Consider the following 26,300-nt stretch of genomic DNA (forward strand, 5'->3'; position numbering starts at 1 on the left):
CCTGTCAATCTCTGCTGCTAAATCGCGGCCGCCGCTCCCAGCGCTGCGGGGTTGAGCTGCAGCCGCGGCGCTCGGGAAGCCCGGAGCCTCCGACATTGATGCTGCTGCTGCTGCTGCTGCTGCTGTCTTCCAGGCCGAGCCCGGACACCGGCTCAATGGGGGACCCTCAGGGCGACCCCGCTCCGGGGTGCCTCCCTCCGCCCCGCGCCCTCCCGCCGTTGCCGCGGTGCGGCGGGGGCGGGCCCAGGCGCTGTAGGCGGGCAGGGGCGGAGGGAAGCGCGGGCCGGGCGGGCTGAGGGGAGCCGAGAGGCCGGTTAAAGCGAGCGGCCGCCCGCCCGCCCGGCTCCCGCACCTCACGACGGACGGCGGCGGCCGTCGCTGCGCGCCGCGGCGGCTCGAACGCCAATGAGGGCCCGGACTCCGGCCCTCGCCGCCTCAGGAGCCGCCCGCAGCCTCCCGTCCCGACCCCCTGCCCGCCGCCCAGCCGGGGCGGGCGGCCCGGACCCATGCGGCGGCTCCAGGAGAGGTTCAGGAGGTGAGGTCCCCCCTTCCCTTGGCGGCGGGGCCGTGCTGCCCCGCTCCCCGCGGCTGCTCTGGGCCATGGGAGCCCCCCGCGCTCCCTCCACGGCCGGGCGGGCGCTCCGGGGCTCGGGGTCGTGTGAGGGCTGGGCCGTGGGTATCCGAGGTCTCGTTCACACGCCCCACACCGCGCTGAGGCGCCGGTCCCCGGAGCATCGCCGGCGCTGGGTGGGAAGAGCGGGGCCGGCCCAGCGCGGTGTGCGGGGTGTGAATGGGGGCTCCGCGCGATTGCTCTTTGTTTATGATTTTGTCTTTCTTCCCCCAGTTTAAATGGGTGAAGGTTCACGCATCCGGCCCTGTCACATCCCCGGCCCCGCCGCGCCGCCCGCGGAGCCCGACCTGTGGCTCCCGGGCAGGGCTGGCCATGGCAGGCCGGGCTGGGCATAGCAGGGCTGCCCCGGCCCCTCCGCGCCCCTCGGCACAGCGCTGGAGCTCTTCGTTCAGGTGTCACTCAGGGAGGGCTGAAGATGCTGCTGGTTTCACGGCGGGTCGGTTGGGTCGCAGTGGGATCCGGGTTCTCGGGTGAACATGGATGTATGTGGGCTTTAGGTACTGAACTGCTCGAAGTCTAGGTGCAAGGCCGGTAACTGTTGAGGCTGGCTCCCAGAGCAGACCAGGTATGCTGCTGTAGGGCTGCCCCGCTCTCCTTTCACCAACTTGCTCAAGAAGCCAAAGCCTAAGTATTAAAAAGGAAATAAAATTGAAAGAGAGAAGGATGTGAATGTGGTCACACCTGGTACTAGCCCACACCTAGGCTACTGTGCTGGCTGATACCTTGGCCCTGAGCTCAGATGTGCTGCAGCACCTTGTGTGACTTGTGTTTGCTCCACACTCTTCACTTGACATTTTGCCTTTCATACTTACCATAAGGCTGAGGAGTCTTTGGGGAGGTCAGCGGGATGCACAGACACTTTTTTCCATGACCTACTCTATGTATGATGCCACAGTTGTTAATGGATTCTCGTAGTATTGCAGATTTCATTTTATCTTGAGTATCCTGCTGTAAGTACGTGAACCTTTACGCAGCATGTGGTTTCACTGATATTTCCAAAGAAGTGGTCTGCTGCTGTGCAGATCTGAGTTATTTCTGTGACTCAGTTGTTCGGTGATAGCAAAGATTATGTGAACAAACCACAACTAGATGTTTTCTAATCCCGGAAGGAAGGTGCTAGTCCTGAGGAATATGGCTCTATTTTTAACTTAATGGAACCAAGTTGTAAATAGGGAATATCTGCCAACTTGGTCAAAGAAAGCAAGCTTTTCATAAACCTATTTGTTTCTTTTCCAGATCTTACCTAAATGGTCATCATGAAAATGTAGTGCTGATCTATTTGACATGCTTGTGATTTTTTTTTGCTTTGTTTTTTCCTCTCTAAAAAAAAGCCTAGGTAACATAAAAATTGCTTCAGTGCCTAAACATGTAACCCCATTTAATGTATGCTGCTGCTGCCGGTTTTGTGGAGTTATCACCGCCTTGTTGCAGTTCCTCATATGCTGTTATTTGTGGTTTATTACATCTAAATGGTCTCTCCTGCTGCTGGAAAGCACAAGAAAAAGAGCTATAAAAAGGGGTAATGTGCTTTTAAGCCAGGAAAAGGAAGTATGAGGCCTTTTGAACTGTACAAAGGAAATGGACTTCCTGAAAAGTCTAGAAAATCCAGATCTTTGAGGTTATTATCAGTGGCTTGCTGTTTTTACTGACATGCTTAAAAGAATAACTAATTTAGCAGATGGGACTCAAGAATAAGGCAAGATCTGAAAGGGCTTTTCTCTTCTGCAGTTTGGGGTATAAGCTGTGATACCAGACAAATTCCAGACACATACGTGCAATAGATTTGGGATTTTATCATTTATTTTTCTAAGCTGGTTTGCATGTAAAGACAAAGCATTAAGAAACCTCAGATTTTCCTCCTGCTTGCGGGAAGCACTATGAGACATACAGCATCTGCTCCTAGGAAATGAATAGGAACTGGAGATCAGGGGTCTCACAAAGAATGGATTGGTCCATATGTTTAACATCATAAATATCTGAAGTGTTTCAAGATCTATGTTCAAGTAGTATAAAGGGAGAGGTATGAGGTTTTCTTTCTTGTTTTAAATAGCCATATGTCTTTCTCAGTACCCCTTTTCCACTTACATTGGGAACGTGCTCATCAGAGGTTGTTGCGTGCTTTGAAATTATGAAGCTTTCGCCTCCTTGGCTTCAAGTAGATCTTGAGCTTTAGGAGTGCATTTAAATTGTGACAATGATCTTGTAACTCGGTTCAGTGCAAAAGCATTCTGCGCCCATGTTACTAGTCTGATTCAGAAATTTCATATTCTGATATTGCAGGAGTTAGTAATTTATCCTTAGAGGTCTTGGATTCTAAGTATCTTAAATGGAGACATATTTCTGTGTTCTTGTGATGTAATGCTGCATATCCCCTGATCAAATCACTCCAGTTTTCACTGGAGCTCCTATTAAAGAATACATTAGAGATTTGTTAGAGAATCAAAAGGCTTCGCTTAAAGATGTTTCCTGTAAACTGTAGTCTAGTTCAATGGGATCTTCTCCTGCATTTGATAATAGACTTAATGGTTGTGTTATAGAGAGCATTTATTTAAGGGTAAACAGCATCTGAAGGTTGTATATCAAGTTTCCGCTTTTAGGAAGGTGAGATTATATTTCTCACAATTATCTTTCCCAGAAGAGGCAAAGTTGACCTGTAGAGAGGAAGGAAAAACAATGTCTCTGTGTTGCAGCATTCATGTGGCAGAAAACAAAAAGCACCCATTGTTGGTGGTGGTGTGAGGTTTATTAATTTATTTATCTTTAAGAAAGAACAGAACAGTTTTTGCCTCTAGACTGTAAGTCTGCAACCAAATTCTTCTGCCCTCATATTACAATATCATGCATGCAGGAGTGTATGACTGACTTTTAACAGTATGTGTCGAAATAATTGTTCCTGGGTTTGATGCTTACTTCAGTGTAGTATCACAAAGCAGCTACTTTCAAACTTCAAGTCTGTTCCTTGAGACATTAAACACCAACTGTCAAACTGGAAATGAAACAAACACAAGAGAGGCATTGGCTGGAATTATTGCCCTATCCAGCTACTTTTTAAATGACCCTTCCTCTAAAGTTGTTTCCGGTAACTGCTTTACTGAAAACGGCTGTGAGCAGTGACCTGAGCACATGTGCTCCAGCATTTGCAGTCTGGGTCTTGTTGATGCCCTTCAGAAAGGACAGGTTCAGGTATGTCAAGTGCCCATCAGAGTTAGGTCCTGGGGTGTTGCGAGATCCTTTTCTTTAAGGCAGAGGTAAAGTCTAACACTTCCTCTGCTGCCCAGATCAAACACAGTACTGGTGCTGATGTTGTCAGTATAAACATGTAGGTGAAGGGGATGGGTAAAGCATTGCTAATGGGGGTGTTCTGCTAGAACTCTTTCTGCTGGAAGAAAAGCAAGTTACAGCTGCTGTGGGAGTCCACTAGAACTTTCTGTTCAACAACCATTTGTTGCTGTTGTTTTAAATAATCAGAATTGAAATATATAATAATTAAAAAGAAAAAAAAATTGAAATGTTTTGTAAGTGTGAAGTCTTCTGAAGCCAGGTCCTTGTCTGTTTTCCAGCCTGAAGTTACCACACAGGTGAATGACCCTTTGCATGATTCCTGTGCTGGCACAAAGAAAAGGGGAAAACCCCGACCGTAGATAACAGAGAAAGTATAGCTTTGTTCATGTCTGTGTTCTGTTTTACTGTAATAACACTGTCTTTAAATCAGTGAAGGTAAGAGGTCCTAATAATAAATGGACTTTTCTGAAGTGTTTGTTCATAATTCTATCTAAAAATCTAACGTTATCCCAGGCTCTGTTGTATTTTTTCTACCAAATAAATATGAATGAAAAGTAAAAAATGCCAGAAGTAGTCCTCTAGTGGATAATGGAAGGTCCCATCAGCAGGCTTCCTTCAAGTATTTATAGATTTTTAGATAATAATAATATCTTCTGTAGAAATTTGGAACAAGAGAAATGGTAAAGCTCATACTGAGGACAAGCTTATGCCTTTTGTTGTTTATTTATTACTATTTTTTACTTCTTGTGAGACTTCCAAAGTACCACCATGGCCTTTGGAGAAACATAATAAAATCATAGATGTCATCAGGGAAAGGTTTCCCATGACTCTGGATTTATGGAGTGGGACAAAGGCAGCCTAATCCTGGTCACTCAAGTGAGCCAACAGATGCTTTTATTTCACAGTGATTTCCTAACTTGGAAGCAGAGCTGAGTAACTGAATGTTCCATGTTTAGAGGATGCTGAGATGGGCTTCAGCAGCTGTTGAAGACCTGCATGCACTGGGCAACAAAATCAGTTTCCAAATGTGTGTGAGTGTGATGGCATTATCCTCTTGGAGATGAGAGCAAGGTGTCATTGCCACTGACAAAGACTTGCCAGTTTTTAACAATATATTAACTCTCATGAAATTGTTCACTTGCCGACAGCCATTTATACTCATGGGCTGTGAATGAAATACACATTTTTCTTATCCTATGTATTAATGGCAGTTAAAACTGGGTTTTGAAATTGCCACAATTTGAAGAGCTATCATGGCACTGTTGTTTTATAAATGATGTTAAATTTTCATATATCAGTTTAGAAAAGAAAAGTTTACAAATAAATCACTTAATAAATCAGTCAAGAAAACCAAGTGTTTGGTATCCCAGAAATCTGGAACTGCTGACACAAACTGTAAGATTCTGGTTGGCTGTTTTGGGTTTGGTTGGTTTTATCCTGGTTTGAGATTGGCCAATATTTTATGGGGGTCATAAAAATAGGACTGGGTTTGACTTAAACCAGGAGGGACAAGGGGGAAGGCCAAAGTTTGTCTAACAAGCTCTTTCCATACAGCTAGCTAGCAGAGCTGCTCTCAGTGCTGAGCACACAGGCATATCCCCTATTTGTTGTGAAGCTGTTCCTGGCTTGTTTGATGCCTGACTAATTGTCAATGCGTGGTTTTCTAATAGTCTGCAGTAAACTGGAATTTATTAGTGGAAGAGAATCCCTTTTGTATGATGGTAGGCTGTGCTGGGATAACGTACATGGTGCTGTAGATGCAGACAGCTTTGATTTGGCTGTCTGGTTGTATGTATGTGTGCGGTCTTATAGAGGCTTTTAAATTGTGTAGTCTCACGGAAACAAGTGTTTGGTTTTTTGGGATAGTTAAATGTGATGTTTGTGTTGGCAAGCTCTTCCAAAGCTTTCTCAGGTTTCATCATATTCCCTTTGGCTTGAATAGGCTGTGTTTGGTGTGATTGTTGGGTAACATTTGAAAATTCTTAGAGAAAAAAAGTAGAAGTTTATGGTAAGCCTCTTGAAACTTTTCCTCTTCGGAGTTAACCATTAGAGTCTCCTTTCATCCCTGTGTAGCTTGGATCTTATTAGAAGCAGAAGATAGCATTAGCCTCAAAGAAAAATTGAACCATCCAGTGCTCCAAACATGAATATTGCTTGCTGTAGGAATCAAAAAGTCAGTGTTCAAGTTGGTTTATTCCAAGGAATACTGCTCTACTTTCAGGAACTTCTTTAAAGAGTATTGTGGTTGAACTCAGGACAAAGAGTAACCCTTGGCAGTTATAAAGTCCATATTTCAAGAGTAATTTGAACCCGTATTATGTAATTTAAATAGGAAATAGTTGATTCCTCAACCAAGCTGTCAGAAAAAAGGAGGTCTGACTTCTGTATGCAAAGACTTGGTTAAAGAAAATGATCCCCTGTGAGAGGCGGTCACAGAAATGTATTTAATGTACGTTTCTGTTAAGAGATCTTACAGTTTAAATAAGTTATTTTTAACATGTCTATACTTATGATTTTTAACATGACTAGGTTGGAAGTATTCCTCCATGATACTCCAAGGAGATGGTTTATTAACTTTCATAAAAATACCTCCTCTTCATTCACCAGGTTCATGAACCACCCAGCTCCAGCAAACAGCCGCTACAAACCCACTTGCTATGAACATGCTGCGAACTGTTACACACATGCAGTAAGTACATATCCTTTCTTGTTTAAACCAGCTGTTTTGGTAAATTGTTGTGGGTTTGGATGGCTAAATGCTTACTTTTGCCTGGGTGTATAACAGTCCAGAAGCCATAATGCCAATTAGATGGTTGGTGATCACTAGTCCCTGTTCTGAATCTCTAGGAGCTCCAGATGCTTCGTAAAACTCCTTTTCACCCAAGTAAGTTGCATGTCTTTAAGTAGATGTTTTTCCTCTGTCACAGTCAAAGGGTGACTATGGTAAAGTGAATACAGGCCTGTGCAAGTTAGTCTTGCAAGGCAGATTTCCCAGTACTGTGCTGACATAATACTGTGCAAATCATGTTCTGCAACTCTAAGATTTATTCATGTTAGAAGTAGAAGGCTTCCAAAGACTACCATGTGGATGTTAGCTAGAAGATCAGGAACAGCCTAGTTCTTACGCTTCGTATCTGTGAACTGATTCCTTGAGAAAACTGCTGTTTTGAAAGAGGCACTAATAATGCTGACAGCCCTACTAAAAACCTTATTCTGCCCTTATCTTCATACTGTAAGGACCCATACTAGATTTGAATATATGATATAGACAGAATAAGGAAAGCAGTCATGTTGATTCCCCCCCACTTTTTTTTTTCTTTAGTAATTAGGAAGTTTAATTTGCTGTCTGGCACTTTGAACAAGACTTAAAAATGTGTTTGTTTGTTCTTCAAGATAGCATTTGCCCTTTTATAAAAGCAACTTGTGCTTCTCCTCAGCCCCTTGTTTAACTCCAAACATCTGAAGTATGTTTGACTTTGTCCTTAGTCTCTTATCTCCAGTGTGTCTGAGTGAGCTACAGATAGGAATGCTCAAGGTAGTGCACAGGACTCTTCAGTTCTAGAAAGAGCTCTGCTCTTAAGGACCCTTGTGTATAAATAACCAACATACAGCTCAGTGTTGCTGGTAAAAACAAGATCACCTTGGTTTACATATAGAAAAGGTAATTGAAGCTTAAGTGTTTTGTAAGCCAAGGGTCTCATGTACAGCATTATGTAAATATATGCTTATTTGTCTAGGGAATGAAGCAACATTCTGTTAGTTAGCACAAATATGTAGTTTATCTCATAATCCTTGTGCAAATCTTGTTTACTCTGGGCAAAAGTTAGATTTCAAAATACCTGGCAGAAGTTGCTGAACTCCTTAGCAATTGTAGCCTTCATCTAGTTGGAAAATAGGCACGTCTTATTCCTGCCTATTAGCAGTATCTTGCAGCCAAGGGGTTCTCTCGGTGTTTTCTGGTATGCTCCAGTTGCTGGTGAAGCTCTCTCATTGCTTTCTGAACAGCCAAGCTACATGCTAAAACCTCCCATGAGCTGTTAACGCCTTGGGGATATGCAATGTTGGCATACCCATTGGAAGAAGATAGTGTGGTATAAAAGAGGGATTGTTACTCCTTAAATACAATTGTGTGCCATAAATAACTTTTAATCAAAATTTAAACCCTTGAAATAGGAGTCTGATCTGGGAAAGCACAGTGGATTATGCAGAAAAAGCTGTGGGGCATGCTTGCTTCATCTCCGTGTTGCAGATTGGTTTACTCAGTGTTAGATAGTCAAGTGGTCTTTGAGTCTTTGCCACTAGATTACAGCATGAGTTTTCTGTTTGAAATTGATGTAATTTTTACAGAACAGTTTGAAAAATACATGGAGAACCCCCGCTAAAGCTTTAGTCATGCTTCAGGAAGTAGACAGCTTGCATTTTATGAGCGTGGCTGTATCCTCAGTAGCTATCCTGTCTGGGTTTTGACTTGAAAATATGCAGTTTATGCAGCTGCTTAAAAACCAAAACCCCCAAAACCAACCAACCAAAACCTCCTGAACAGTAAATGGGGATACATAACCCCATGCATATCTTTTTGGTACAATGCTTGAAAGGTAATTTTGTGTAGCATAGTAAAGGTACTTCAAATTTCTAATTAGTAAGGCTGTTTAAAATGTCTTGACTTTTTTAGCTTTAAATGAAGCACTGACTTGTCTTTAGACACGAGGAGAGAGGAAGGGCAGCTAAGCAGTTGAATACAGAGACAGAAAAGTCTGCTCGCTGTGTTTAGAAGAACAGGAAGGAAACAGTGTATGAGAGAAGCAGGAGTTCTAAGAATTTGAGTTGTAAGGTAAGCTAAATCTAAGGGGAGGGATAGCTCTTTCACAGTGAAACATTCTCATTTATGTAAGGTTTATCAGACAAAAGATATGCTCTGCTGTATTAAACCCTCAGAATTCAGGCACAGCTTGCTTTATACTGCTCTAAGCTTCTTCCAACTGCCTTAAAAGGAGGAACTATTCTTAACATAAGTTACAGTCTCTACATTCCAGTCTTGGTTTGTGCAGTGCATGGAAAAAACAAGAAATAAGTATAAATATTCCAAAAATGAGGCCTGGAGCACTTAGCAGGCCATTTGAGCATGGGAGAAGGGCTCATCAGGTTTCAGGAAGACTCTTGTGTTGAAAAAGTCTCTGTTCTACCTGACTGATACGAGCAGTTTCCCTGCTGTCTGTGTATTGACCAACACAAGTAGGTGGTTCGTTTCCCACTCTGTCATGCGCATCTTCTGATTTGGGAAGAGAAAACTGGTGAGTAGGGAAACTTTGCTTCAGGACTGCGCTCTGGAGTGGGCAGCTTGAGATGGACACAGTCTTTCATGGCTCCTTCTGAGTGTCACGTGTGCTTTTGGCTCCCTTGTTGATCATTCCATTGTCTTTCCCAAGAGGAAGTGTGGAGAACATCTCTATGTTACTGTTTCTCAATGAAAGGCACATGAGATTGCAACAGTAACTCCATTACAACCATGACACCATTGCAACAAGAACACCATGCTTTGCAATGGTGGTTTGTGCATTGCAAATTGTTGCTGGCTACATGACGTGCACAGCCTGTGCGCAAAGAAAATAACATTCATGACAAAGTAAATTATATACAAAAGCACAAGTTTAACAGATTTTTAAACCTCTCAGTGGGAGAGATTGTCTGCAGAAATATAGAAAGAATACAGTAAAATAGGGACCAACATACTAGTATCCTAAGCAACCCCAGATAGGTGGAAGATGTAGCACCTTTCAGCATCTTTCTTTGTGCCTTAAGGCTTTTTGCAGTGGCTGCAATTGCACTCACATTCTATTAGTTCTTACTCTTTAATTGAATACCTCTCATTTTAAGGGACTGATTGCTTGCTCCTCCCTTGTGAAGATCAAAATGCACTTCTTGCACTAGAGATTGATTTTTTTCAAATGAACATGGAAAAATCTGCCTTATTTTGTTGATTAAAGTGTTACATTTATCTTGAAAGATTGATGTTAGATACAATGAAGTCCATTGTAGCATATGTTATGTGTTATGACGTTAGTATCTGAAGAACTCTTTTCCAGTTGGCTGGAACAGCAGGGTATCATTTCTGGATTTTGTCTTTAATCTAGCTATTTTTAGTCAGAAAAAGAGTAATAAACCATCTCTTGTTTAGTCTAACTGCTCTCATGATGCATAGTGGGTACAGAGGGAAAAGTGTTTCCAAATAGAATGCTTAGAAAAAACAGTAAATCCTTCTTATGGTAGTATAGTGCTGTTGCCTGTGAGAAGACATGGCAGAAAAGAGATTAATTCAGGTCTTCATTCACATACTTATTTATAGCTGCTATTCTTCATTCTGAAGATGCAAAGAAGACTGATTGTTTTAATCCTATAACTTTATATACAGTAATTACTGGAAGGAGTGATTGACATCAAAGCCTGTGTTGGCCCATTTGAGCATTACACATTATAGCTTAAGTTGTGAATTGTGAAATACTTACTTTGGTAGACTAGAAAAAGCTGGGATACCTGTGTAAGAAAGGCAAGTTGTCCTGTGTAATACCTAGTTTCTAAAGTGGCCTTCCTTCCTATAAAATGGTCTCAGTCTGAGCTCCAGGCAAAATCTTTGAGCAGCTTACGCCCAGGCTTTTAATAGGGAATTAGTAAGGATTTGCTATTTTACCCAGTACTTGTGTTCATGATACTTGTGGGTGCATAATCTCTCTGAAACCTTTCAGTTAGTTTAGTCAAAACTGGAATTTGCACTAGAAATTGGGAAGGAATCTGAACACGGATACAGCCTGACTGCACAGCTTAAAGAATCATGGCTAAAAAGCTATTTCTGGAGCTCAGTATCCTCCTGTCTCCTGCAAAACCTAAATGAAACAACTGCCACAGCTAATCAGTCCCTTGCTGTCTCAAGGGTTTCAGCCATGCTTTAAACTGTATGTCATATGTGGAAACCAGGAGTGACTAATCCCTTGAGGAGTGAAACACTTTAACCTTTCCTGAATCTGGGGGCTGTCCAGGATATGTAGATGGAAATTTATGGTTTGTGATAAACGAGAAGCCAGGCTGGCAGACTATTTTTGTCCTGAGAGTGCATGAGGTCAACTTCCATAGTCTCATTACAGAAACTCGGAAGGTGTTTTCTCCTCTGATCCAAGTGCTGTGGATAGAGGAATACCATACTTTTCACTTGCATGGCTCTATAGCTTTTGGTATAAATGTACTCAATTTTTCAAAAAGGAAGAAAACAGAGTAATGAAGCTACAGTTCATATGCTTCAAAAGCCAGAAGTAAAAGCCCCCTTCGGTTGTTTGGGGTTTTTTTACAGCTCTGGATTAACAAAGTACTCTACGTGTTCTGCACTGTAGCTGTGATCAGAACCTCAGTTTCTAGTCCTTAAGCAGGTAAAGGACAAAGACAGTGCAGGCTAGACCAGAACTCTGCCCTCTGAGCTATCAAACCTGTAATGCAAAGCAGAGCTGCGGATTAGTTTAAATAGTTTTTGTTCTGAGCATTATTGTTTAGCATGTGGGACTTGGGTTTAACTATGAAGAATTTAACCTATGAAGGTTATTCACAATTCAGCATCTTAAGATACACCATAAGGACCGGAAGGGAGCTTGTGTGGTGTTTTTAACTTAGAAGGCTGACAAAGATATGAAGATATGCATTGGTAGTGGAAGGGAACAGGTAGAAATGGCTGAGCCAGCAGGTTCTTCTCTTAAAATACTTGTTGGACATGCCTTTTTCCCCCACCTTTTTCCTAGTTAGCTTTTCTCTGAATGAGGCAAAGGTACCTAATACAATTTATTCTGGAAAGGAGTTATTCTGTAAATGTATATGAAGCCTGAAGCTTACTTCTTAGATATGTCATATAAGCATGCTAATTCCATCATGATGTTCTAACAGTGGTTGCTTTGGAAGATCTGAATTAAAGCTGCTTGAGAGGGAGCTGGTAAGGAGAGCAGACTTGGATACACTGCATTAAAAGAACATCTTTGTAGACTCTATTAATAAAAGAAGTTTGCAGTTAGTTTATTTATGATATCTGAACCCCAAGTTCTGCAAAGCTTTTGCTTAATTCTCTTAACCTCATACTTGCAGATGATTTGTTTCATCATTTGGGATTTAAGTTTATTTTGGTCTGTCCCATGCTCTGCCTTTATGCACAAGAGGTGGTTTAGGGTCAAGCCTAGAGTAAGGTCAAAGCACAAAGCAGAATGTGAAAATAAACCCACTATTAAGATGTGGCAGATTCTTTTGTCTCGTTTTTCATGGCTAGAGGAGCTAGCAACCTAGCCTAATACCACGTGAGGAGAAATTTGTCACAAACGGGTATAACATGGATGTCTGAGACATTGGTGAAGTCTTGATGCTTATGTGTCAATACCCAACTGAAGGAGAAACTTGCTCTAGTTCAGAGCACGTCACCAATTGTCAGATGTGTACAGTCTTACCAGGCACGCTGCAGTTGTCTCTGCCCTGCTGGTGCTGTACTGTGGGTGGTACTGCGCTGGCTGCCAGAAAAGACTGAACAGTAGCCTTTTGTTTCCTTAGTTCCTCATTGTTCCTGCAATTGTGGGCAGTGCCCTTCTCCACCGGCTCTCTGATGATCGATGGGAAAAGATAACAGCATGGATGTACGGCGTGGGGCTCTGTGCGCTCTTCATTGTCTCCACAGTATTTCATATCGTTTCCTGGAAAAAGAGTCACTTAAGGTATCACTGTAAGATGTAGGAGGTGCTTTATTTTCATGTCCTGTGAGGGGTTTTCCACTGTGTTGATGGCTTTAAAGAAGGCTGGAGTGGTACCGTGTACTGAATCATGCAAAAACCACCCTTGATTCTGTTGGAAGAAATAGTGAGCCAAGCTCTTGCACAAATGAGCTTCAATGTCTGCTGTTTTTCTAGGCCCTAGTGGCTCTTAATCCAGTATTTGGATGGGAAAAACATTATCTAAGTGCACAGTGAATATGATCCCACTGCAGAAATGAGAACACTGTCTGGGACTATGGCATGCTCAAATACTTTGAGGAACAGAGAGTTTGCCAAGAGAATTATAATACCATACGCAGCTAACTGGCAGGAAGCCTCCTGGGGAGCAGGGCGGCAGAACTAAGATGGGATTTTTTTTCATTATTACTTATGTTTATATTTTTGGTCCCATTAAAATTCCTGTATAATTCTGGGCCATAAATTGGATTTCACCGGTGGTCACTGAATAGTAACAGCTTCTGCATTAGGCAGAGTTGATGTGCCAGCTTTTTGCCTCCTTGCCAGAGAGCAGGATATATGTTGGGGTGGAGAAGGGAAGAGAAATGGAGGAGTGCTCATCTCCTTGCATCTTCCACTTAGAACCTCCTGTCAGCTGAACAGTCCAACAAATGGTTTTAGGAGCTTATGGAGCTGATGGTATTTTCCCTAAATTCCAAAGTGTGTCAGGGATATAATACAAAATTGTACATGTGTGTGATATAATACAGAAACCTTTCAAAAATCTAACTTCATGACTTGTTCTCTCTTACCAGGACGATGGAGCATTGCTTTCACATGTGTGACAGAATGATGATCTATGTCTTCATTGCAGCATCATATGCACCATGGTAAGTAACCTGAAGCGCAGCTTCAGAATTAAAGCTTTTTCCAATATAAACAGTTTATTGTTGTGGCTTTCCAAAATCTAGAGGTATCTTCTCAGGTACAGTTGACTACATTTTGCATTGCAAAATGCTACATAATGTAATTTCCTGGGTTTTGCTGAACAAAAAGTAATTTATCTATATCCCACATTCATGCTTCCCTCACATTAATACAGATGCACCTTCATCCTCTCTGTATAGAATGTCCAAGTGTCTTCTCCCCCATTGTGCCTATGTTATAGCTGTGAATATTTATTTATTTTTATCAAGCCCTACCCTTCTTTTGTCAATATGGTCCCTTTGTTCATCACTTTTGTCTCTTGAAATCTTTGTACCTCCAGGTTAAATCTACGTGAACTTGGACCTCTAGCATCTCACATGCGTTGGTTTATCTGGCTGATGGCTGCTGGAGGAACCATTTATGTATTTCTCTACCATGAAAAGTAAGAATTATTTGCATTTAAGCTTAAACTGAAAGCTTAAAAATTGAAGGATGTGGGCTTTCTTGCTTTATGAATGTTCTTATCCAGCCTTCTTGATTTTGTTTTGAGGTGAGTCCTTGAATTCAGATCCGAATTCTTGAGCTGCTTTCAGTACTTGTCCTCAGGGAGCAAGACCCAGCTTTTTTGTTTTGGAGATGAGCTATTCATGTTCTTGTCAAATAAAAAAATACAAGTTGTTTCAATGCTTTATTCTCACTAGTACTTAATGCAATTGAATGCATCTGGGCAGTATTTAGAGAAGAAGGTATTGGCTGTAATTGTACAATGCACAGATAAATACTAGCTTTATTTTTGGTTATCTATCTGCGTAGAAAGCTTTTTGAATAGTTAAAGGGACCCATGCTAATATAAAGTTTATGTTCCTCCTCTTGTACACCTCCTTAAATGACTCCAATCCTTCCTTTTTAGGTATAAGATCGTTGAACTCTTTTTCTATCTAGCGATGGGATTTTCTCCTGCTCTGGTAGTGACATCCATGGTAAGGAATGTGACTATTAACATTACAAACACACAGACTTTCCTTTTATAACTAACTTAAGTTCCATTGCAGGTCTCTTTTATCTGAAAAGATGTTAATTTTAGTCTCCCATAATTGTGAATGTTCTCTCTGCAGAAGAACCAAATATAGTGTTGTATTTTGGGTTTATAGTTTACATTTCAGTTGAAATGCTACCTTGTTTGCTTCAATCTGGGCTGCAGGTTCTAGATAAAAAGAGTTTAGGTTTCAGACTTCACTTTTGAGACACTTCTGAAAGGGTATTGGGCATACAATTCAGTTATTTCCATTTGAGTAAAAACAATGCGGATGTGAAGTACCTTTTGGTATGCCAAAACCTTGCTGCATGCTTCCCCCAGCTAGTAGGAATTGCATTAAAGGCACCCTTACACACAGTAATGTGGTTTTCTTTCTCTGTGTGTGACTGCTCTGGTAGTGAGCATGAAGCAAAACATCAAGCTTGTCATAATTCTCAAGCTGCCCCACTATTACTTCTATAGTGCACTGATATATTACATATTTCACAAAATATAATTAAATATACTTGTTTTCTCACTTGTCCATCTGTCATATCCAAGATGTTCTGAGCTATAACAGCCAGCTTTCTTCTCTTGGGGGAGGAAATCACTTTGTATTTTGTATATAAAATACCCTTTTCCTTCTCTATACCCTATCCCTAATCTTTCCTTGTCAATTGACAGAGCAACACCGATGGACTTCAGGAGGTTGCCTGGGGAGGCTTGATCTATTGTCTGGGTGTGGTGTTCTTCAAGAGCGATGGAGTCATCCCATTTGCCCATGCCATCTGGCACATATTTGTGGCCACAGCAGCTGCTGTTCATTACTATGCCATTTGGAAGTACCTTTACAGAAGTCCTGCAGACATAATTCGTCACTTATGAGATATATATATATATATATATATATATATATATATATATATAAAATAGTCTGCATTTGGCCTCTGTAACAGTATTATTTGACTTAAGGAATTCGGGGGGAGATTGGAAAATTGCACAGAAAAACTGCACTGACTTTGGTAGTTCTCTGAACACAATTACTGTGAACTGATGTCGTGTGTGTCCTGCAATTGCCCATCAAATGGCAAGTGCTGTCAATAACCAAGATACTGTACTGCAGTACCAAGAGTCCATTCCACATTAGCAGAACTGGCTACCTGATGTTTACAAATAAATTTTGTATTCTAGTTTAATTTTACAATTTTTAACTACTTGGATTTTTCTAAATTAGTGATTCAAAAGGTGAAGTCAGTGCAAGAGTGAAAATGTAACTCTCTGGATTTGCAATTGGTTTCTATCACCTTTCCACTAATCATGTATTAAACACGAATCACGGACAGATAATCTACTTTTACCACCCATTCTCTTGGTATGATGTGACTTTTATAGAAACTTTCTGTGTTTTTGGTAAACTTTGAAATTACACTTCTTGAACTGAAACCACACAAGTGTCATCTATGCAGTTCCTCATGTTGCAAAATCTTGCAAGAAATGGTTACATTCCGCACACTGTACTGACAAGCAAACGTACCTCTTCCAAAGGTTGTATTACAGGTGTAATTGTAATAACCACTTTTACAAACTAAAATCTAAATGTGATTCTGCTGATTTTTAACATGATAGCATCCTGCTCATCTATAGTACCACTTGAACAGCACTTTAATTTGGTTTTATTAGTGATGGAAATGAAGTGCTTCAAAGGAATAGTTAATGTGATTTTTCTTCTCCAGATTCCCAGTTCCACACCATGCTGCCCAGCCAGGCAGCAGCTTGGATGAAAGCTGACTTAGGAAGGGTTGGCAGAATTAAGGAAGGCTAACAGCCAAACCAGAGTCAGTCATTTCTCCAGGATAGATATACATGTATTGGTGCTGTAATAGTAAGGCTTGGATTTTCAAAGGGATTTATATTGTCCAACAGAACCCATTCCCACCAGCTTCTGCTGGGGTTATTCTGTTGGGAGATCCTGATCAGAGCAGCAGCTATAGAGCAATTGCTGACCACTTTGAGTCATGGTTACTGGTTCATCACAAGCACAGCCTTTCAAGGGGGAGAGCTTGAAGAACCTGATGCGGTGTCACTTGTCACTCTGAGATGTTACACAGAGCAAAACTGGTCGTTAATTGTGTTGATGTCTTTCTGTACAGGAAAAGCAAATGTGGTAGCAAATCATGATTGTAGAACATATGCATTAAATGACCAGCTGTAGAAGAGTCACTGTAATACTGGTTGTCCAATAATTGTATCCTGTCCCACTATATAATGAATGTCTTATATTAAGATTGACTTTATCCTTTTTCTAATTTACTCAGTTTTTCATGACGGTATTTAAAAGCAAAACCAAAATGTGTTGCCTTTTTCAGATTTTGTTCTGGATATTGCCTGTCTGCAAACAATGAACAGCAAGATAGGGATGTTTTTCAAGGTACCATTTAATACTGCACCTGGGTTTGCCAGTGGGTTCCATATTTTAGAGCACACACATTTGTATACAGAATTTACAAGAGGGACAAACTTTAAAATCAAGGCATTGAAGAGTTGCTGGATGGTGCTGGCAGGTGATAGGAGAAATTGCACCACCACAGCAGACTAATTGACTGCCCCAAAAGAGAACCGATGGAACATCTGGGCAGGTGATTCCTAGTACAACACTCGCACATCTGGATGCCTCAGTTTTTTAACATTGTGTCTATTTTAATACTTTCCACTTTTTGTGAGTTCATCTATTTTGTTTAAATGCAATACTGTTAAAACCACTAAAATACACGTAAGGGGTTTCTGTAGTCAGAAGTGAAATTATTGCTTGAATATGTTTGTTTTAAGTTAATTTTTCATGGCATTGCTTTTTTGGAGTATTTGAAATGGTTTTTAAAGATTTCAATTCGCCAAAAGTATTTTGAATTACTGTGTTCTAGTCAATACGATACTGAATGTACCAGACTAACAATAAACATTTTGTGCAATTTGGACACTCTTGTATCCTCGGTGGTTGTTCTTCCCCCCCCATCCCCCTCCAACACTTACGCAGGAAAGTAAGGGACTGGCTTGGTACTCCTGACATGAGAGATCCAGAGGTGAACCAATGACCCTCAGCCAGCTCTTCAGAATAAAAGCAGTAGGAAAGGTTACAGCCCAAGTTATTCAATTTGTGGTATGGAAAAATATGTCTAAATTGGGTCAATATTGGGAGCTTGCTGCTTTCTCTTTTGCTGATATGGATTACTTTTCTTATACTTTGTATACTTCTGGGTTTTTTCAATGATATAGCACTAAAATACATAATTATGCTTCTATCCCTATAGCAGCATCATTGCATAAAATACATGCAAGCTGAATTAAAAATGCATTTCTGTGTGGAAAACAAGTATGTCAGAGAGACTTACTTACTTATTCCCCCCCCTCCATCTAATTCCAGCTCTCCAGTCAGATTGCTCCCAGGAGTAGCAGCAGTGCTTTTCCCAGCAATGTTTGCTGCAATAGCAGAGATGGGATTTCTTTGCCTTCTGAAGCAAGTGTTTTTAAAGCGCTTGCTCCTGTATTTTCTATGCCTCTACATTTGGAAGTACAACACCGAGTCTGAAGCAGTGATAACGTGTGTTTTGCAGATGGACTTTTCTGGAGGATGTCTAGGAGACAACAGGTACTTTGAATACCACATGCTCTCAGTCCCATCACTTTTAGGCTGCATTTTTCTAACATGATCTATTATGTTCATCTAAAAAATAATTCCATTATCTGAAGGGATTTATTTAAGTGTTTATTATAGAGTGCACTTCGAGTTGTTTTCATTTTCTTATTCAACAGCATCAATATACAGGTATACACAAAGAAAATAATTGCCTCTTTTCTGTCTGCTAGCAAAAGCAGTCATACAAGCAGGCTGCTTTTCCAGTGCTGTCTTTCCCCAGAGCCCTCTGAATTGCTTGTGATTATGGTAAGAAACTGTACTACTGTCTCCCGGTTCTAGGGAAGTAATGAAGTCCTTTCAAAGGAGGCTTGAGTGTCCAAACATGGTTACTGTGTCCAAACCACAGTGAGCTGTGGTGTGAAAATGGGGTCCTTCAGGGACTCTTTGCATCAGTTGGTTTACCAAAACTTAAAAAAGCTAAATTCCAGATCAGGCAGACAAGGCACTTCCTTTTAATGTGCATGTTACACAGGTTTGTTCTAATTGGTTTTCTGCCTGAACTGAAGCACCAAGCCTGGGTCAGGCATGCAGGGTTCTGGTTGTTCTATAGACCAGCAGTTGTACAGTGTTGGCTGGATGGAGTAATGTGCTCCTGAGGCTCAGGGTGATCGCTGTGGCAGATCATGAATTGCAGTATGGGACTTTACATGACTTTCACAGCTGGTAACAACTCTTCCACGCTGATATGTGCCTTGTTTAAATCATACAGGTGGTGTAGCATTTGTCGAGCTGCTGCTTGGTGCAGTGTGTGTGTCAGGGGCTGGAATGAGCAAGTTAAACTTTTTCATAGACTTTTTCCTATTAAACCTCTTGCTTAAATGCCCCTCATGCTCAGGACCCCTACACAATTCTTTATTTAGGTGTGTGGTGTATTCAGCCCCGTGATTCCTCTGGAGGATAAGGCTGTCATGTTCACATCATGTGCTTGACTAAGTCTTTTCTCTGTGCTTTGCTATTTTTAGTCAGTCTCTGCTAATTGCTTTCACCATCAATAGGTGTCACAAGATTACAGCTAAAAATAGTTAACAAAGGAATGATGGGGATGGCAAGGCTCCACTGTGGGCGCTTCCAGCCTTTTGCCTTCCCTGTAGAGCTGAGCAGGTTGGTGGCCTGTGGCTTGGACTGTTGATAGTCAACAGCCAGAGGCCGCTTGCTGTCATTCTGCTGTTTGAAAAGGTTTCATTCATCATTTGCCTGAATAAATTCACTATCACAGGCTGGAAAGGGAATGCACAGGAGACACCTGAAGTGTTCACTGGTGGCTATTTAGAAGTGTTTGGATGCTTTGGTGTTAGAGTGGTGCTGGGGGAAGCGGTGCTGGTCAATCATGGCACACCAGTAGTGTAGAGGTAACCCTGTGCCTTGGGCTGAATGCTCCCAGGCTGCTCAGTGTCAGGTGTTGGACCTTCTTTGCAGCCTGTCTTGAGGATTCAGCACAAAGCTGTTTGACGTGGAGCACTTTCAGAGTATCCATACACACACAGTCTGAGCCAATGGAGCAGTTCCTTCTTACAGGTCCAACCTCTCAGGAATGTGCTGGCTTCTGTAAAAACGAGCTTTCAGATTCCTCTTTGGGTGGTATTTTGAAGTGGGCCGATGTTCTGTTACCAAGCTGGGTGTCTGCTTTCACACCAGGCACCCTCCTCCTGTCTGTGGTGAGCCTGACCACAAGCAGTAAGGGTGGCAATGCCTGTTTCCTTCAAGGAACCAGGGCGCTTGCTGCTAAGGATAAGCTGGGGAACCAAAATCCTCTTGCAGAGGTCTAGCAGGAAAGGCAGCACCAGTTTTGTAACAGAAGTTACATCACTGACTCTAATGAGGCTAGCGTGCTCTCAGGAGGATAGAGTCAGATGTCTTTATTGCTTAGCAGCATGAGCCCTGCTGGCAGTGGATTTGGGTGTCCAGATCCTTCAGGGGCCTTTGAAAGTCTCCCTTAAATTTTCATGTAGGTGGAAAGCCATTGGTAGAGACCAATTGAGTCAGTGGTGTCCGCTCCAGCAGCTGTCTCCTCGCTTTCTGGTGTGTTTGCTTCCAGGAGTGACACAGAGGTGTGGTGAGCAGTGACCAGCCACAGAGTGTAGTTCTGTCTGCTGACCGAGCCTTGTCTCCAACAGGACGTTCAGAGGGACCACAGGATGTTTGGATGCAGAGCTGTTGTTACTCAGGAGGTCAGAACACTGGAACCCGACCCACAGCACTCCTGACCTTGGGGAACCCACAGTACATCTGGATTCAAACAGCAATGGTGTAGGAGCATCATAAAGGTTTGAACATCGCTGTTGTGGAGTCTCTGCCATCTTCTCAAATTAAAACCCATGCACTTGGGAAGCTGAGGATTAGTTTAGGAAGGGAATACGGGGTTTATGTTTTTAAATACCTCTTCATATGTGAGCATGCTTGAATGGAAATGCCTTTTTTCTTGAAGCAGACGATGGCGCTGGGGGGTTTAATCAACCTTCTGCTAAACCACTGAAAATAAAGCTCGAGGGGCTCTGAGGTATTTTTAGCCCATCCTCTGCCTGCAGGCAGGCCCAGCTCTGCCTGTCATTCCTGATGTGCTTGTCCAACGCAGTGTATAAAGCCTCTAACAATGGGGATTTCACAATCCTCCCAGGCAGTTTATTTCAGTGTTCCACCCTCTGCCCTCTGAGATGGTTTTCTGCTGTCCAAGCAGTATTTTCTTCACTGTAATTCAAGCCCGTTACTCCTTGTCCTGTCTGCAGTGGGCACAGAGAAGAGCCCTTTATAGGCAGCTTTTATGTAGCTGGAGACTCACTTCTTGCCTTGCTTTTTTTCTCCCCTGGATTCAGACTCAGTCCCTTCAATCTTTCCTTGCAGCCACCTCATTTAACAGAACCAGACGGTGTTCCAGAGTGGCTTCAGGCACTGTTTCCCTGCTGATAATGTGACACAGGGACCTGGGAAATGTAGTGACAGTGCAAAAGGGAGGAGAGCGGGGAGCAGGAGCTGTATTCCTGGGTCCAGGAGAGGGGGACAGAGAACCTGGCGCAGGCAATACCCCTGAAACCAGCGGAGAGCCAAGAGGGAAATCTTCATGGAGGAGAAATCAGCCCCTCCTGGGCACAGCATCATCCTCGAAGGAGGGGAGTTCCTGAAGGACTGGGCAGGAAAGGAAATGGGAGCAAGGCCTTGATAATGGGGACCAGCTCATCTGCGCTATGGATGCAGGTTCCAGGGCTGAGACAAAGCCTCGGGGCTGAGCAGGTGAAGGTGTCTTCTGAGTGAAGGCTGCAGAGATGGAGAGGTTGATCAGAGACTGAAACACAGGTGAGAGGAGCAAGGTGCCTGGGTCAAAGCCTTTATTAGAAATTACCTCTGGCTGGTTTCATCAATCCCAGGTGAAACTTGGCTGTTATTGCTGCCTAGAGGTGGGGCTGGTTCCGTGTCTCCCAGCTAAAACTGGGGCTGCTGATGGAGTGATGCTGCACTTGCCCCCTAATCCCTGGTGCCTTTTTGGTCTTTGGCCCCGCAGCCCCTCACCACGGGCTGCAGCTTTGCGGGGTCTCTTACCTGCTGCAGCGCCATGGAGGAAGAAAGGCACAAGGGAGGAGGAGGAGGAGAATTTACCAGACATAAGGAGGAAAAACCGACGGTTTTGAGCAGAGCCCCGCGCACGGCTCTTGTGTGACCCCTTGTGTCGGTGCTGCCGCAGGGAGCTGGTAATGCTGAAATGAAACACGGCCCCGCATTCACACCCATGGGTATCTCCCGTTTCCATCGCGCACAGTTACAGTTAAGGGATGATTACATGTAAAAAGGTGTAGCAGAATCGCAGCGGTCTTAGGCATGGCGACAAATCCTATTCGTTACCTCTAAAAACCACCTTCAGGCTTCTTTTTGCCCTGGTCAGACTTAGTGAGGACACCGCTGCTGCCTGACGTGCTGTGGGTACAGCTGCATGGTTATTTTGCTCCTGAATAATTGCTTTGAGGGGAGAGTTTAACAGAGACCTAAAGGGGCTCAAAGTGGGGGTCTGGGGCTGTGTCTCCCTGTGGGCAGCTCCAGAGGGCAGCAGGCACCAGCTGATTAAAAGCACAATCAAAAGTTGCTTTGATTGAGCCTGGTCTGGGTTAGGGGGTGGCTGAGGGGACCTGCAGGTTTGTTTCAAAACAAGTGTGTACATGTGCATATATGGACATACATGTGGATATATGCAACTAGGTGGAAGTATCTCTAAATATGTATCAATACACATAGGTTCACAGCTACCTACTTGCATTGAAAAGTTTGATCTATCACCATAATCCCTGTTACAGACCTGAAATAGTTTATTTTATATATTTATGTATTGTATTAAAATGCTGCTAAAGATGCTGTATTAACAATAGCTCTGAAATTGTATAGTAAGCCATTACCATTGTATGTACAAATATTTCATTGTGTTAGTATATATAAAAAATACAAACATCTCCAAAACCATGCTTTATATTCTGACTGTTATGAGGTTATATAAGAATATACTAATAAAAAGCTGGTGAATAGACACCCTATACAAGCCCGCATGGCACAGGGCACGATTGCAGTGTGGTTGTAGTGACTTACCCTGGGCGCGGGGCTTGGCCAAGGGCACAGCCCCAGGAATTTGTACCTGTGTATTAAAGCCCATTTTATACCACTAAAACCTTGTTCCTATATAGACATATCAAGTAAATCTATTTAAAATATGCTGCTAAATTGGCTTTCTGAAAATCTGATTATTAAAGGTACCGCTATAAATATACGTATGCACGTGCACAGAGACACTCTGCGTGTTAAAACAGATGCACTTTGTGCATAATAGCTAATGTATATGAAACACAGACCTTTTATAGCAATACATTTTATAATTACAGATCCATACAGACCTAGATTGTTAAAGTATATGTTTTATATATAGATATAATAATATAGATGAAAAGATAATTGTATTTCTACCTGTATATACAATGTAGATGTTGTATATACCGGTATATGTATATATACATATACCTGTATATACCTGTATATATATATACCTCTGTGTGTATATATATATATACAGGTACATGTATATACAACTTATATGTTGTATAGACAAGAAGTACATGAATATATGGTGATACAGCTATAGATATATGGACACACACGTGTGAAAGTGAGAGTGCACATGCATGTGTGTATTATAACCATTCTATTTTGTGCCTGATGTATCACATATATTGTAAAACCAAATCTTAATAGCAATAATATGTATGTATGTATCTATCAATCATAAAGCTATGTTAATCAGCAAATTGCTATATTAAGGATCATTATTAAACTTATATATATGCATCCAGGGAGAGAAAGCACGTGCTAATGGCACGTGTGCACATGCACACACACACAGAGGCAAAGTCAAGGTGCTTGTGTATTGCAAGTATATTTTGTGCATAATATAGAACATATATAGCAAAATTAGTGCCTTATATCAATAAAATCCACGTGTGTGTATCTATTAAAAGCTATAAAGCCATCAGAGCCAAGGACCTGCTGTTAGATGTGCTATGTGGAAGTCTAATTATTGAATTTATAGTTATCATTAGCTGTGTGCCTTTAAAGGTAAATGTGCACTTACACAGAGGTGAGTGTATGAGTGTTTGTTAGAACAAATGCCCTTTGTGTTTCATTTTTCATAAAACTCAACTCTTCATACCAATAAAATCCAGTTTAAATCTTTTTAAATGTATACAAAAATATAAACCCAGCTTTTAAAGACTGCAGCCAATTATGGCGCATAAAATACAGGGGTTTTACCTTTATCAAATGCACGTTATTCATATGTGCATCTGTGAGCGTGTGTGTTAAAACATATCACTTTAATACAGCTTTTTCTCATGGGTGTGTACACACACACACGTGTACACAGGGGAGGAGCAACTGAGACTGAGCGTGACTGGTATTAAAACAGATATTTGGGTCATAATATATACACTGCATATTCAGACTGAGCCCTCTGTATGTCAGTTATGACTCTTTGTCATCTTTATTCAACTAATTAAAAGCTTATTAAAATTAATTCTGTTACATACACTATATGGAAGTTAAATCACTGAATTGCTGTATGGGTAGACAGACAGTGTCTATGCATTCATATGGGTGCACATGTGTGTGAGTACTTGCACATGCATCTGTATGGTGTAACAAATACTACTTTGTGCATAATACATGATGGCTATTAAACACAGACCTTTACAGCAGTAAAATATGTAATTATAGAGATATGAATATAAACCTAGATTATTAAAGCCTGTTAAGTATGCTGTATGACCATATATTTGTATTATTTATTAATATATATTTTATGTATATTTTTATATATATAAAATAGATGTATATGCAGCAGCATATAGGCATCTAGATACACCGTGTGCAGGCATATATGTGTATTATGGCAAATCGTGTGCATAACACACAGCATTTATCCTAAAACCAATAAAAGCTTTAAAAATATCTGTTTTATAGCCATATTCAATTAGTAAATTCTGGTGGTGCAAGGTGTGGTGTGTATTACAGCAAATATAGTGTATGCATAAAAAATAGTCATAGTAATAAAGTAAATGCTGCTAAATACATGCTATGTAAGTTCAATTACCCAATTTAAACCAGTACTCTCTACAGCTACATAGAGAGCTCAGTGTGCACCTGTGTGTCTGTGTTGGAACAAATACACTTGTGTCACATTAAAGCCAGTCTTTATATTAATAAAATCTACTATATGTATTGATAAATATAAAGCTAACTTTTAACAATAAATGCTGATAAATACGGTTCATGAAAATAGAATTTTTAAGTGCTTTTCAATAGTCACATTTTATTCTTTTTTAATGTTGGTGCTTAAGTGTGTTAGAATGTACCATTTTTATATATTATATAGCTACAACTAATGAGCAGATGCATGCATACAGGGGGGCTGAGCAAGAGAGGGACTGTGTTATTTAAACTTTTTTGTGCATAAAGATACTAGATATTAAAACTTGGCCCTTTATATATATATATATAAAAGAATAGAGATATGTGTCTATCACTTGTGTGTGTGTATATATATATATGTATATGTTTATATACATATGTGTGTATATATACACACGTGTCTTATCACATATATCTATATATGTGTCTATCACGCTCTGTATCTACGTGGCTGGAAGGACAGCAAGAAGAGAGAAGAGCACACACGTGCACAGGTACGTGTGTATAGATGTGCATGGTTTTGTATGTGTCTACACACACTCCTGTGCGTATGTTCATATATGTGTGTGCACGTATCCGTGTGTGTGTTAACAAATACACATTGAACATAGCAGATAATAAATACATACATATTAAACCCAGGCTTGATATCAATGCCCTCTGCATCTACAGATGTGTGTCCTGTATAGAATCACCCATACACCTATTTAACGACTTAAAATGCATAAATAGTGGCAGTTAGAGTTTTTCTCTCACTATCTGTATTATATATAAACTCTGTAAGCATGTAGTACATATTACCTATGGGCTATACAAAATATTAAATATAATGGAGATGAAAATTAATGCATTATTTTGAATGCTAGAATAAAAAATACTCATTAAGCAGCATTTTAATGAACGTATTGCTGGCTGTGCAGTGTGTAGTCATACATGATCACCTCCCATGATATATGAAGTGTATAGTGTCTATCTATGTAAATGATGGAATATAGCCTACACTGTTATCAGTTTAATAGTTATATAGTGTGATATAAGTGCACTATTAAATGGCACTAAATACACCACAATTAGCAATCTATGCTCTAATCCAAGTGCACGGTTGCGGTGGTACTGGACGATGAGCCCCCATCGAGGCTGCCAGCAGCAGCAGGGTTGGGCTGGGGGGAACACTGCACCCCATTACCTGGGGTCCATCCCCCAACGGGACACAGCCCCCAGACCGTCATTTTGGGGGAGAAAGGTTCAAACACAGCCTCCCAAAGCCCCGGGGGAAGCGCTGACAGAGCAGAGCAGGCGCTGAGAGACCAAAGCACACGG

At 41.5% G+C, this 26,300-nt stretch overlaps 1 protein-coding gene across 1 annotated transcript; it reads left to right on the top strand.

The window, feature by feature from the left end:
• The first annotated feature begins 319 nt into the window (after positions 1-319).
• On the top strand, positions 320-15,481 carry MMD (monocyte to macrophage differentiation associated). Its single transcript, XM_061455393.1, has 7 exons — positions 320-535; positions 6,521-6,602; positions 12,482-12,642; positions 13,452-13,526; positions 13,904-14,005; positions 14,474-14,543; positions 15,263-15,481. The coding sequence occupies exons 1-7, from the start codon at positions 507-509 to the stop codon at positions 15,461-15,463; spliced, it is 720 nt and encodes a 239-aa protein (XP_061311377.1). The 5' UTR covers positions 320-506; the 3' UTR covers positions 15,464-15,481.
• Positions 15,482-26,300: the final 10,819 nt, after the last annotated feature.

Source organism: Pezoporus flaviventris, unplaced genomic scaffold (genome assembly GCF_033815535.1).
Source record: "Pezoporus flaviventris isolate CSIRO_AGI_PZ_B2104156 unplaced genomic scaffold, CSIRO_AGI_Pfla_v1 ptg000020l, whole genome shotgun sequence".
Taxonomy (NCBI): domain Eukaryota; kingdom Metazoa; phylum Chordata; class Aves; order Psittaciformes; family Psittacidae; genus Pezoporus; species Pezoporus flaviventris.